The sequence below is a fragment of the Etheostoma spectabile genome, unplaced genomic scaffold (assembly GCF_008692095.1).
Source record: "Etheostoma spectabile isolate EspeVRDwgs_2016 unplaced genomic scaffold, UIUC_Espe_1.0 scaffold00001338, whole genome shotgun sequence".
Classification (NCBI taxonomy): Eukaryota; Metazoa; Chordata; class Actinopteri; order Perciformes; family Percidae; genus Etheostoma; species Etheostoma spectabile.
In genome coordinates, this window is record NW_022602736.1 from 14,588 (window position 1) to 29,505 (window position 14,918).

The window sequence follows — 14,918 nt, forward strand, 5'->3', positions numbered from 1 at the left end:
ATAGAGGATTATAAGAAATCAGGCTTTGGATATTTGTTAGTAGGATCAATTCATTGTTGGTTTGTGTCTGCACAGGATTTTTTATAAAATTATTAGAATATTATCAGGTTTATACTTTAAATTATTAACAACTATGACACAAAGTGAGTAAGTAATTTCAGAACGAAATTCTGAATGCAGCTGTGATTTGACCACAGCCATCTGACGGGCCCAGTCGGTCAACAGAAAACCAAAAGACAGACACTGAATATGAAATTGGAGGATTTTCATCATAAATCAGGAACCAACACATATAAAACATCAATAACACTGATCCTGGTATAGCAGTAACACTGTGACTGGATGATGCTGCAGAATATTTCACTGTCACTGTACAACTCTTCTGAGACTATGGTGTAAAGTTCATCAATTATTAAGTAAAGCTAGAAACATTTGTGAAAGTTTGTGTGTGTGTGTGCATGTGCGTGTGCGTGTGCGTGTGTGTGTGTGTGTGTGTGTGTGTGTGTGTGTGAGTAAGAGGAATAGTGTGTGCTTTTGGTTGTAGTTGTCTCCAGTGAACATCAAAGCAGGGTGAGATACTCTAGGCGTGTACGTGTGTGTCTTCCGGTATTTATGCTCCACAGAAGGATTCCCTCCTAAATAACAGTAAGCGTGTTTCAGTGCTGCAGGGCCGGGAGAACGGTTCCCATGCAGGGTCCAAAGCCCACCCTGTAGCCATCTCCTTGACAGTAACCTAGACAGAGGAAAAGACAGGACATTAGCAATTATACACATCATAATTAGCATGATCATATTATGTATAAGCCCATATACTTGCACTTTATAGAGCTAAACATAAAAACCAAGCAGCGCTAGGTGGAAATTATCCACAGGAAGTGTTGCATAATGTGGCAATAATTTCTCTTTTTGACACAAATCTCGGCTAAGTAGTTACCCAGGCTCCACTGAGTGTAAAATGTAGAGCCTATTTGTCCCTAGGTGGCGCTTTTGTTGCAAAATTAAGAAATATGCCAAAAATAATTTCCCTAAACTAATCTGTTGTTAACCTGCAGCATGCATCCCGACTGAGCAACAGCGGGTGCGACTTGCGCTCTCATATATTTACAGCTAAATAATGTAAACAGTATGCTTTCACTATTTTCATCTAGATTATAAACCACATTATTTTAACCAAAGAATTTACAACATGTGCTGAAGGTTAAGTCTAACCTGTGATGGTGACTTCATCTCCATCCTTCAGGAAGGTTCTGGTTTCTCCTCCTCCCAGATCGATGTTCTTAGATCCCCTCCATGACAGCTCCAGCATGGAGCCAAAACTCTCTGGATCCTGTTTGGATACAGTACACACAGTATAAGCACTGCACACTTCAAATATACTGTACATTGTACTGTGTGTATGTGTCATTTTCTTTTGTTACGTACATGTATGCCTTGTTTCCTTACTTGGGTGTTTATGCTATTTGTGGTAATGTGTCATGTATGTCCTCTGGCGTTATCCATCTCATGTATGTATGTCTATGTCCTCTTTTTATTTAAGATACCCAGTGATGCAAAAAGAATTTCAGCCCTGGCAAACAATAAAGTTGTATCGTAACGTATCATATTTAATTACATCATTTTCTAAATCAGTCAGATATTTCATTGAAGTAAAGGTTAATTTATTCTTTTTGTGTCACCGTGTCAGATGCATGGAGTGTCGAATTGAATACCAGAGGAGAGGACACAAAGCGCATTACAGGAGAATAAAAAACGACAGAGGTTTAAAGACACAGACAACAATATATTAAACTATTCAGCATTCAAATCAACATTCTAAGCATGAACTGTCAGGCCGGACTTAGTCTGGACCACCAGAAGACAATTTCCAGGATTATTGTGAGTCATTCCTCACCTTCCGCTCTTCTATCCTGAATGTATCTGTGGCGTACCCAGACCTAACTTTGATCTGGGCCATGTTCAGTCCCGACAAAATCTAGCAACACGTTTTAAAAAAATGAAATGGGTGCATTGAACACCCTGTTGTTTGCGGAAGCGTTGCACCTTTTTATCACCACGGGTTTACAGACACCTCTCTGCTGATTGGGTATCACCTGTGACACAGCCAATAAAGCAGAGACACAGCCACCAACCAATAAAAAAACATAACTCAAAGCCTTCTAAACACCGTTCTGAGGAACAAGTCGTTGAACCAGGAAACCTTTGCGAAATGGTGCACACCCTGGAGTGGAGATTTTTGCAATGTGAAAATGAGATCTCCACTTTTGAGCAAAATTTAAATTTTGAGCACATCAAACCCTTTTGAATTTTTCTGCATTGTGGTGTATTTGTCTGCAACAGTTAGTGCCTTTTCTGCATCAATTTATGGTGCAAATGTCTTTATTTATGTAAAAATTATAATGCGTTTTTGGGGTAGGTTGCACTAGCCAGTTTTGATAAATGACACCTGTGAGGCCAGACCTAACCATCAGAGCAGTCCTGTACCACGTTAAGTAGAACATATATTCCCATACACAGATACTGAGCATACTGTACTGTACATGCAGACACTCACAGGTCCACTGATGGTACCAGAAGCCAGCAGGTCTCCAGGTCTGACGTTGCAACCGTTGACTGTGTGATGGGCGAGCTGCTGCTTCATGGTCCAGTACATGTACTAGAGAGACAGAGAGAGAGAGAGTTAAACATGTTAGAATACAGTGGTGGACTGTAACTTAGTACATTGACTCAAGTACTGTACTTAAGTTCAAATGTTAAGGTACTTGAGTCTTTTCTTTTTAATGCCCCTTTCTACTTCTACATTTCAGAGAGAAATAATGTACTTTTTACTCCACTACATTCATTCATACTTATTCACATTAACAATTTAGCACATTATGTCATTATGACTGACATAAAAATTGAATATCTGGCTTGGAAGGCAAATAAAACCACTTGGTACTTTGAAGTTGTCATGGACATTCCTAGACTACACAATTAATCCATTCATTGAAACAAGTAAACAACTGATTATTGTTGAACATAATCCCTAGTTGCAGCCCTCTTAAATGTAAAGCACATATTTAGTTTAGGGCCAACAAAACACTGTGCTGCCTCATCTAAATTGAAGAAAACTGCTATTTTTTCTTCTTAATTTTGACATGTATGTATTTGCATGCCTTGTTTTGGAATGAGGTACGATGATGCTTATTAAACTTTGAAGTAATTAGCGACATTTTCACAACTGTCTGCTTTATTTCCTTTTTTTTTTTTACTTTCTTTTTGTGGAATGAACGGGTGCTATCAATCCAGGAGTAGGCTTGTGAGATGGCTAGGTTGGCAGCGTTTGAAAAGATGTCATTCGAATAATATGCCAGACTGGATGTCTACACTAGACAATGGGGAAAGTACCTGAACTTTCTGGGGGGCTCCGAAGAAGCTTTGTGCTGGGGAAAGATGTGTATGATGGGCATGAGGTGTTTTCCTTTATACATGTTTATTTGCTTTTTAATGTGTCTATGTTGTTGTATGGTCTTAAATATTCTAGTTACTGTGTCATCTTTTCTTTATTTTTGTCTAGGTGGGTGGTGATGATAATGTTGGAAATTGCATGTTTTGTGAACTTGAAGACCATTATTACAAAGTTCAAATCAGATGATGCCACAATACTAAACACTATGTGATTGAATACCAAAAACACCCTACATGCTGTGTTATTTACTACAGACATTATTTAGCACTGAGTGTTGTGAGTGTGGTTGTTACCTTGAAGTTGGACCTGCTGATGGTTGCTGCCTCTGCCATGCCCTTTCCTTAAAGAGCAAAAGTCACTTATATTGAAGCAGACATTCACTTCGTAACACATGACAGTACAGTAGTACATTTCCAGGATGTCTTTTGGGGACATACTGTAATTTACAAATTAGGCCTACAGTATGTCCCCAAAAGAAAACAGATGTTTTATCTAGACAAATGCATTTCTCTGCTTGTTTAGCTTACTTTCAATTTTTTATTATTTTAGTTCCAAAAAGTTAAAATTCTCGTGCAATTATCTCCCCCCCCACCACCCCTAATAAATACACAGATACACAAAACCATTACACTTGATTGGTTATAGCCACTTTGTGTAAACTACAGTACCTTTGAGTGACACAAACAGGTTAATGTTGAAAGTGAAAGCATCAGGGTGTTGCAGGTAGGGGAGGGGCTCTGGATCCTGCAGAAAGGAGAGAGAAATAAAATCAACAGGAATAAGATGGGGAGGAGGCTCTAATGTCCACACACACCCAAACTAAAATGGAAGAAGACAATTTTAATTTTTTTCAACTTGAGCTCTATTTTCCCATGCATTTGTGTCTAAGTGACTGATCCAGAAAAATGTTTGAAACTGGTCCAGAATTGGGAGGGAGAACGCTGTAACCGGAAGCCACAAACCAAAACCGGGCAGCAATGTAACCATACACTGTTAATATTAACGGTCCATGGATGTAACCCTATTGGACACATGCTCTCCGTCCAAGAACGTCCACTAAAAGTGTTGTTTTTAAATCGCTGATAGGCTCTGATTATTATTCTAATTGTCTTACATTCTTAAAGGATCCCTACAGAGATAAATCTTTTTGTTAGAGTCAAATCCTTTGCCAAATAAAGTTGCCAAATAACTTACAGTACATTGTAGCTTGCTTCTTGCTTAATACTGGACCAATTTCTAAGAGTGTTGTTCCCATCAGTCACTTAGACACAAAACACAGGGAAAAGGGTCCAGCTTGAAAACCCCTGAAGTTATTAGTGAGACAAAAAAGGAAATCTTTGTCCTATAGGTGGCACCAGAGTAACTGGGATGTATTAGCTAATGCAAAGGTCTCAAATGTGAAAGTCTTTTAGCTGGTTCTGAAAACACAAAGTGAACGCCTGCAAGAAGTTTGGCAGTGTGAGCTGTGACCCCTGTGTTTACCTGAATGGAGTTGGGCTCTGCAAAGGGTAACAGTGCCTCCATTGGGATGACCCAGGGTGAGATGGTTGTCCCGAAGTTCTTCCCCAGGAAAGGACCAAGAGGAACATACTCCCACGCCTGGATGTCCCTGGCTGAGAATAAACACACATATTACTGAAGAAGTAGGCAGGTTATGGTTCTTGAACTTGAACCATTCTGATTCAATGTGTAAGCTCTTTGACATTTTCTATTACAGTGAAGATTCAAAGGATAGAATTTAAAGACGTATTGCTAGAGGATCAAGGAAATGTAATGTAATTAAAATCTGGTCCTGTCCAAGTCATTTGAGAATAAATTGTGAGTAAAGTTTGGATTGTGGCTTAGAGGTAGAGTTGTCCCCCCTTAACCACAAGATTGGCAGTGTTTCCCAGGCTCAAAGTTTCCCTGAGCAAGTTGCTAACTGCTCCTGATACTGAGGAAAGGTTAAATGCAATAATTTAATTTCACTACATTGTACTGTATGTACGTGACGGATTTAGAATAAAGTTTAATTTCGTTAAATAGTCTATTTATGGGCAAAGTCACCAGCACACACACACACACACACACACACACACACACACACACACACACACACACACACACACACACACACACTGCGCTGCACCAGTCAAATCGTTGTACTTCTCTGCATGTTTAGTAGGACTAGTAGTAGTAGTAGTGGCAATTCAAATTCTAATCCTTTAACACAGCAATGTGTTCTCCACAAACTAAGCACACAGCTTTACCTTTGACTTCAGTAAATAAATACTTAGAAGTCTGTTTGGTTAAAAAGTCAGCGCACTGTATCAACCTTTCTTTCTTTCCCATGAGCTGACATGTTTGAGGGACAACAGCTCATTTGAGTCCAGGCTAACGTCTCGTGAGCTCAGTTCAGTTAATTGCAACTTGCAACCAAAGGAGAAGAAGAAGAAGAAACTGCATGCGTTCACACACAAAAAAAGCAACAACAAAAAACAATTGTCTTCAAAATAAAAGCAATGCAGTTGTATACCATGCATGTTGTATGCTTATTTACATTTGATTGTTAACTTCCCATCGACCTCACGCAGGCCGGTTAGGGCCGCCTAACGGGCCGGATGTGGCCCGTGGGCCATACAATGCCCAGGTCTGGTCTAGAAGCACACAAGCATGATGTTGGTGTAATGTATTGTACAGAGGCTCTTACCGCTCCAGTCATTCATGAGTACCATGCCAAAGATGTGTTCATGGGCTTTCTGGATGGGAATAGGCTCCCCGAGCTGATTACCTCCTCCAACAAAGAAGGCCTAATCAGAGTAGAGAAGAATTACAGCAGTGAACTACTGATATTGGGCAATATTGAATATCACACAGACTGACAAAAGGCAACAGAGAAAACCAACTCTGGACTTTTTACCCAGGCAACTCAAAATAAGTAATTCAACATCTATTTAAACATTACAAACATACAAGTGATTAGATTAAACACTGTAATCACCATCTCCAGCTCGATGTCCAACTGTTTAGACGGGCCAACACTGGAGGCTTTGCTAGAGAAAGGAGAAGGCAAACATGGTTATTATCAGCTGTAGGCAGCTGTGTGGCTCCAGATGAAGCTGCATGAAATTTGATAAATTGCATCAAGTGACGTCACCAGAGGCGGTGATGGTTGGAGCCAAAGACAAAAAGTCAATTGAAAATGTAAATAATCTGGTTTTGTGGAGAAAGAAGTGAGCTTACAATACTTACCATACTATTATATACTACAGTATATGACACTAACTTCTCCTCATCTCTGCTTTAAGCTTTATACATTAGCCAAATGTAACCCTCCTATTGTCTTTGGGTCAAATTTGACCCATTTTCAAAGTTTCTACATCAGAAATGTTGGTGTCTTTTAAGCATATTGCCAAAAAAATAACATGGATTGTTCCATCCAATGCTCTTTGCAAGTAAAATTAAGGATCAGATCACTGCTTACAGAGAATATTGGGCGTTTTATTACATTGTATAGCATTTGAAAACACAATGAAATGGTTTCTAAACAATAACCTGACTAAACTTGAACAATCTGTGATTATCCACGAATTGTAACTGTTTGTCGAAATAATTCATAATTTCAACTTTTTAAACTCAAAAATGAAGTACACTTTCATATAAATGAGGTTTATTGACCAGGAATTCCAAAAAGAAATGGTAATAAATTGAAACCCGGGAGTAGGACAAGTTTCATGGTCAACGGGAAGACAACACAACACACACTCATCTCCATCTGAACTGTTGGACTGACTTGCATTGTGGATAATGTAGGCACCAGGAGTTTGTAAGTCTGACAATGTTACAAGAATGCATGCAGTCATACTCTTTTAGTGTTAGCAAGGATGTGATCAATAGTCTTAAGAATGTGTGTCACTAGGGCTGGTATCACCAATGATTTCCCGAATCAATTAAACTCCTATATAGATCCTGGTTTGATTACAAGTATAATTCAGTATATATCAGGTTAGGGAAATTACAGTTACTATACCAATTTAGCTTGGATGTAAAGAGATTCTCAGAGAACGCATGCAGCCCTCATTATACAAACCATTAACATATTAAAGCATTCATTTTGGGATTTATTAATCATATTAGATCACTCAAATTAATATGGATTTTAACGGTGACAGAACGATATGAAGACTCTCTTGTTGCAGAACATTTTAAAAAGCCTTTATTGATGCGGCATAGCGAAAGGTAAAACACGCGTTGCGGCAAACAGGCCTTCTTCAGGGTGACTCAATGTTGGATTTTAATTGGAGAATCCTATTTTTTTTTAACCCAACCCTAGTTGTACCAAACTTTCTCCTACAAAAATGTTATAAATACAGTCCAACACTGGTGAATGTAAGGATCTTACTCTGGTCAGGTCTCATCTGGCCGAGGGGCGACGGATGGGGTCCCAGAAACAACCACTGATGATGCTCTACCATGGTATCCCACTGGAAGCCTCAACCTGCAGAAAACACAGAATGTTAGAAACAACAGGACCACAAAAGGAAAATAAAGATCAGTTTGTGTGTGGGCCCATGTGCCTGGATCATTTTTGGTGTACAATTGTGTTGATTAAATAGGAATGGAATTTCACTGAACAGCAATTCCGCTTTCTTTATGTTGGCACTTTAAACAAGGTGGATTTATGTGGACTATGGTTAACTACAGATCTCTGCAGAGTAAATCCAGACAGCTAGCTAGACTATCTGTCCAATCTGAGTTTTAAATTGCACAACTAAACATTTTTCAACGTACAGATTTTCCCACCAAACCAGTTCCTTCCCCAGGCTATTTTGCAGCGCCACCTGGGCTCCATGCAGCGCTTAGTGCCGCCCATGACGTCTGTGATTGGTTTAAAGAAATGCCAATAAACCACAACACTTTTCATATTCCGGAATGCTGTGTGAACTAGCCAGACCTTCCTCTTACCAGTGTGGGACCGTGTTAACTTCGTTCACAGCAATCCCACCAATCGGTCCCAAAAGGTAAATGCCGTAAACATTTTCTTTGTAAATCTTCACAATCATTCACTGAAAGAACCAAGCAGGCCTGCCTTGTAGCACGATCCAAATTTTCTTCAAAACTTGACTTTTTTAGCATGTGGTTTGCTAGCACAAAGTTGATTGTTTGTGATTGTTTTCAGAATTGAACTTAGTTTGAAAAACAGAAGGCAAGGGACAGCAAGATGTGAGGCAATTATCCTGAAGTTGATCCATATTAGTGGATCATAATCCTAAAAAGCCAAGCGGTCCTAATGTTAGATGCACACTGATGTTCTGGGGCCCAAATCAATTAGAGAGACCTTGTAGTGACCCTTAACATATCACTGTTTGCAGAGAGACTTGAACAATTTGTTACAAGCTCTATCTCAATATCGGCCCCAAGATATTCCAACATCTGTTAGTATACTGCTGGATTGATTGATAGCGTACCAGTTTGGCATCAGAGCATTCTCCTTTCCCCGGAACATGATGCCAACGTTGGTGGCGTGATCTTTGGACGAGTAGAAGTCGGTGTAATCGCCTGTGAAAAACAGATAAAACAGTTCAGAAGAGGAGCAGGCTGAATCTATTGCCTGTACCCTTCTTATATTAGTTATGTCTAGAAAGGAGTTATGTTTTTAAACAGTGCATCCTGGTGCTAATGTGTCTCAAATCCATGTATGTGAATGCTATTTCCTGCATTTACAGTATACAGTGGTGCTCAAAAGTTTACATACACATGCTTAAGTTGACTAAAAAGAGGAATAAAAAAATCATGTTTTGGAAATTTATTTTAATACCTAAATTAAAAAATGAGGTAAAATCCAACCTTTAAGGACACCAATTTTCTTTGTGAATGAATAACGTATTGTAAATAAATAAATGTTCTTATTTAAAATACAGGGGTCATAAGTATACATACCCCTATGTTAAATTCCCATAGAGGCAGGCAGATTTTTATTATTAAAGGCCAGTTATTCCTGGATTCAGGATATTATGCATCCTGATAAAGTTCCCTTGGCCTTTAGAATTAAAATAGCCCCACATCCTCACATACTCTTCACCATGCTTAGAGATAGGCATGGGATACTTTCTATAAAATCACTCTCAATGCAAATCAAACCAGGTATTAGTCTAACTGAAATAAACCATGCCTATCTCTAAGCATGGTGAAGAGTATGTGAGGATGTGGGGCTATTTTAATTCTAAAGGCCAAGGGAACTTTATCAGGATGCATAATATCCTGAATCCAGGAAATAACTGGCCTTTAATAATAAAAATCTGCCTGCCTCTATGGGAATTTAACATAGGGGTATGTATACTTATGACCCCTGTATTTTAATAAGAACATTTATTTATTTACAATACGTTATTCATTCACAAAGAAAATGGGTGTCCTTAAAGGTTGGATTTTACCTCATTTTTTAATTTAGGTATTAAAATAAATTTCCAAAACATGATTTTTTTATTCCTCTTTTAGTCAACTTAAGCATGTGTATGTAAACTTTTGAGCACCACTGTATCTACTAAGCAAGTAAACAAATTATCAAAAAACTGTGTTTGTGCCTTCCATTATGACTATTATTAACATAACCCTTATAAAAAATTGTAATTGTTAAAAAAAAAAAAAGACCTGTTAATAGCTATGTTCCATCTACACGTTTTATCCGTATTAAGTGATATGAATGAAATATGCCTTATGCAAACAGTCAAATTTGATGCAATTTCGTGAATGTCGACTCAAGAAAATACTTTTGGTCTCATTGGATTTTCTCCTGATCGATGTACGGCTTATGCGATAAACGCTGATGGTAACGTTATTTGCCAAATAAATAATGAATTGCGATTAAGTTTTAGGTCATTTTATGGTTGCAACCTGCGACAAAACAAAGAAGAAGAAGTTTTAATTCATTTTCGGCAGTATTTGGATAAGTAGAAGTCGTTGTAATCATGGCGGGGTCAACAAAGACAGATGGAAGTGGACAAACAAGGAGATAAGAGACTTTTTTATAGGAAAATACATTGGCTATTTAGAGGGCAAAAATCTAAGAAATGCAATAATTTATCAGGAACTTGCGAAGAAAATGGCCAACAAAGTTAGGACAAGCCATGGGACGTCCTCCACAGTAAATCAAATGCGCTCAAAAAAGAGAGTTGTCTTGCAGCAGCACATAAGCACTATTACAACTGGCGCAATATTGATCATGTGTTGGTAGACTGCACAATCTATTTTGTCTAGAAAACCTTTGTTCGCAAATGTTAGCTTGAATGTTGTGTGATTCAAGGCAAAAATGAATGGAAACATCTTAAAATGTCTCAAATCAATTTGATATACCAACTTGACCGCAAAACAGCATGTAATGTCATTACCACAGGTTTTTATTCACTTTAAAGCCGTTGGATGGACCCACACTATCACCAGCTTTATTCGCATGAATTTTTTACCAAACTTCAGATTATTCGATTGACAAGTGAATGGAAACTTAGCTACAGGCAGACAATTTATGTTGTATTGTATTGCTGATGTTGTACATCTGCCTGAATCCACAATTGTCAACATCAGGCGGTTCATCAGTTGTGAAAGGGCCGTGGCTAAAGTAAAGTGGGCTGGGCAAACTATCATCAACGAAAAATGTACTCTGTACAGAGACATTGCTAAATTATAGGGGGGGGGGGGTGGCACGAGACATACGTTTTGTTTCTCAATTTCAAGTGTAGACCACACGTTGTAAATTTCATGTTAATCGGATGTTGTTTGCCATATAAGGCTGACTTCCTGTTGCCAGCAGGCGACACTATGAAGAATAGTCAATATCAGCATGTAGCTGCCCCAAACTTTACAATCATGAGAAATTTAGGTTAGATTGGATAACGTACATTTAAGTTACAACAACTTCCTGTTTCATGGCAAAAACACTGAAAAAACCCGCCATTCGCCAGCCATGTTGTTCAATAACTCTTAAGATTCTATGGAATTTTTTTACATCAGTCGGGTTAAATCTGAAATAGGGACTTGTTAAAGTATGATGCCTGGAAATGGCAAAATTGGCACTGAAATTGCACAGTAAACTCAAAATGGCTGACTTCCTGTTAGTTTTTTATGTCTCCACATGTTAGATATTCAAACCAAGATTAACCAAGACTCAGCCTTTATGACAAGTGTTTAATTTTTCATGAGTTTGAGCATCTCGAGCACTTCAAAAATGCATTTAAAGGCCAAATAATCAAACTTTATAAGAATTCTTCAGTTTCAAATAGGGTCCTCACCCCCGTTGCTGAGGCCCTAACTTTTAAAGTGAGGATTGAAGTGGGATTTTAAAAAAACTAGAGGGGATTGTCCCCTGTCCCAGTTGAAAATTACGCCTCAGGATATCTCAGGATGTTAAAAAGTGAGGCAAGTCTTTACAATTAAAAGCTGCGGTGACTGGAACAACTGCATTATTTAGGATGTGTGATGTGATATCAATTTAAGAGAAGATTCCAAGGAGGAAATCTCTCAGTGGACTGCTGAAGGCAGGCATGGTCTGCTGGCTTTTTCATCAAACACCTGTGATATCAGTGGTTTAACCCTAAATGAGAGGCTCACCAATGTCTGCAGGAAGGTGCATGATGGCTGAACTCTGGGGGACAAATGCTCTGCAGAGACAAGGACAAAAAGACAAAAGAAAAACTGTGTCAACAAAAGAACCAAGAATCAACCAGCAAATGGTGAAGGACCTTTTGGAGATTTACAATATAAGGCTGGGTTCCCACTCTACAAGAAATTATTTTTATGAACATTTCAAAAGCATTTCCAGTGACTTTGTCGAAAATAATATTTACTTTGTGTGGTTCAGAGAACATTAGAAAATACAAAACTGCCTTTAAAAATTACTGACAGGAAAGGAATAGAAACAAGAGACATTTTCATAGATCATAGAGCATGGAAGAAATGTTTTTTGAACAACCATGTTTCTTCTGTAAAAAACAGGGTCTCTAAAGATGTAAATGTAAATGTGCTGTATTTATATAGCGCTTTTCCAGTCTTAACAACTGCTCAAAGCGCTTTTACATCTACAGGAAACATTCACATAAAGACCATTTGTATTTCAATAACCTTGGCAATACTATTGTATGTAGTCCTCAGCACACTGTCAGCGTGCAGTAATTCTTAAATTTAATATTTTGCCAGATAGATGGTGGCTTTATCATTTCACACAGCTAGACTATCTGTAGCCTTTCTTTTAGCAGATACAGCCTTCACTTTTAATGTTTAAACTAGAGATGAGCCGGATATTTGGCTGAAACTAGTATCCGGTACGGATATAGCACTTTTGCCTATATTATTACATAGGCAAATTATATATATTATACGGGTAATACGAGTCAATATCTGTGCTCGGATTGAATACAAATCCTATTGGGTGGCGGACCGTGTCTGCGTTCTGTGATAGGCTAGTCATCACAGCGCCCTCCCCTACACACACACGCTCTGCTCACTCACACACAGATCACTAAGAAGTGAACAGCTCCCTCCCTCTCCCTCTCCCTCTCCTTCTCTCTCTCCCTCTGCCTCAGTCACACAGGTCCACGGGTCTTTTTCGTTAACGTTTAGGGTTTCTTCAGCTTCAAGTTTGTTTTTTACTTTGGTTTGTAGTACTTACTTAACCAGTAGATTTCTGGTAAACGTGGGGTTTGTTCAAACATGGTGCTTAGAATGCTACTCGCGTTACGTCTCTGCCGATGGAGTTTTTTTTCTTTTTTTCTAATTTATTCAATCTATTTGATCTGTAGAACACAGTCCTCCCCACCCCCTCTCTCTCTTTCTCTCTTTTTTCCGCTCCCTCTCTCTCTCTCTCTCACTCTCTCTGTGTCTCTCTCTTATTTCACACACACACACACACACACACACACACACACACACACACACACTCATACATACCTGGTGTGGAAATAAAAAAAGAACCAAAAACAAAAAAAATCCCACTGATCATAAAAAATTTAAAATTAAAAAAAGAAAGTTATATTGAGTATGAAAACTCTTGTTCATTACATTTTACTTCATAATTGCAACCGCATGTGTTGTATTCATTGTTGCAAGACGTTCTGTATATAGTTTGTTTGTTACCATGACAGCACCATTGATCTGAAGCTCAATGCTGATGCTGTCAGGTAAATAGTTTTTTAATCAGAAATAAATATAACAATTTCTGATCAAACCATATCAATTGCATGCTTAAAATAACATACTGGTTAAAGCCCCGCCCATTTCAAGACAACCCAACCTACTTCCGGTTTAGACCCCGCCCAGTCCAAGAACAGATACAGATAATTCATGTGGTAAACAGATACAGATACAGATAATGCTGTACTCGCTCATCCCTAGTTTTAACATGTTCATTTGTTTATCATGAGATAAAAAGAAACCAAACATTTTATTCAATTCCATTATTTTCTATAGACTACACTAGAAAATATGATGGCAGGAATATTTACATTTTTAAGACCAAAGGGTCCCAAAGGGTTTGAATAGCAATCCCAACCCTTTCTTTAACCACTTATCCTTTCCACAGGGGGGTGAAGCTGATACCAGCTGATTTGGGGCAGGAAGCAGATTACATCTTGAGCAGTTATTAAGCATCTTTAAATCGGAATATTTACAAACCAAAATCTGATTGAACATACCCTGAATCATTAAACACACTTTATTCTTGTAAGAATTGGCATTGTTTCTGAAAAAGAAACTTTTAGACGTCAGAACTGAAACCTTACATTTTAGCCTAGTATGATGATTTTAATATTTTTTGGATTGTATTTTCACAACATAACATAACCACACAAAGCAGTAGCCTGATGAGGACTATGTAAGCCTGTGTACCATGTTGACTTCTGCATGGACAGACTAACCTGCTCCGAAGGCTGACATCATCTCTCATTATGCTCTCATTGGCTGACAGCAAGCCCTGCAAGGTCCTCCTGGCCTCCCTCCAGGCCTCATAACCAAGAGCCATGAAATCATTCAATGTGGGCTTGTAGGGAGACACAAATAACAATTCTAATGTGACACATAAAGCGGCCCTTCCTATAATCAGTTGTTGCAAAATGACTGTAAACACACAACATAAGTAAAAGGCTATTCCACAAGCCATATTGTTTTGCAAAAGCAAAAATGACACTGAAAATCTTTCTATGACCTTGGAAGTAATTCATGAACAATATAGTTTTCAGTCTGGTACAATCTGACTGACCTGCACACATGAATAACACCAAGGAAATTAGGGTTCAAACCTTGAAGGGGTAGGATCCTTTTGAGTTTGGGTTGGTTCATTGTTATTATTTGTCAAATTCCTATGAGCTGAAATCAGTAAGAAGCATGAAATTTAACCAGGGGTGCACATAACTTTATCAGTGAGCTAGTCAGGTGAGTACCAGGAGACGGTGTTTGGTACTCACCCGTCTTAATAAGTGCAGTCTTCCTTAGTGTCCTCCTCAGT

The 14,918-nt window shown here is 38.5% G+C and overlaps 1 protein-coding gene across 1 annotated transcript; it reads right to left on the reverse strand.

Moving 5' to 3' along the window:
* Positions 1-252: 252 nt before the first annotated feature.
* Positions 253-14,488, reverse strand: LOC116674969 (fumarylacetoacetase-like). The gene is given in 12 exon segments (XM_032507122.1): positions 253-733; positions 1,210-1,327; positions 2,552-2,653; positions 3,742-3,788; positions 4,117-4,192; positions 4,931-5,061; positions 6,138-6,237; positions 6,429-6,468; positions 7,830-7,925; positions 8,896-8,986; positions 12,032-12,081; positions 14,332-14,488. Coding segments are annotated over 12 exon segments (1,032 nt in total). The 5' UTR covers positions 14,436-14,488; the 3' UTR covers positions 253-656.
* Positions 14,489-14,918: the final 430 nt, after the last annotated feature.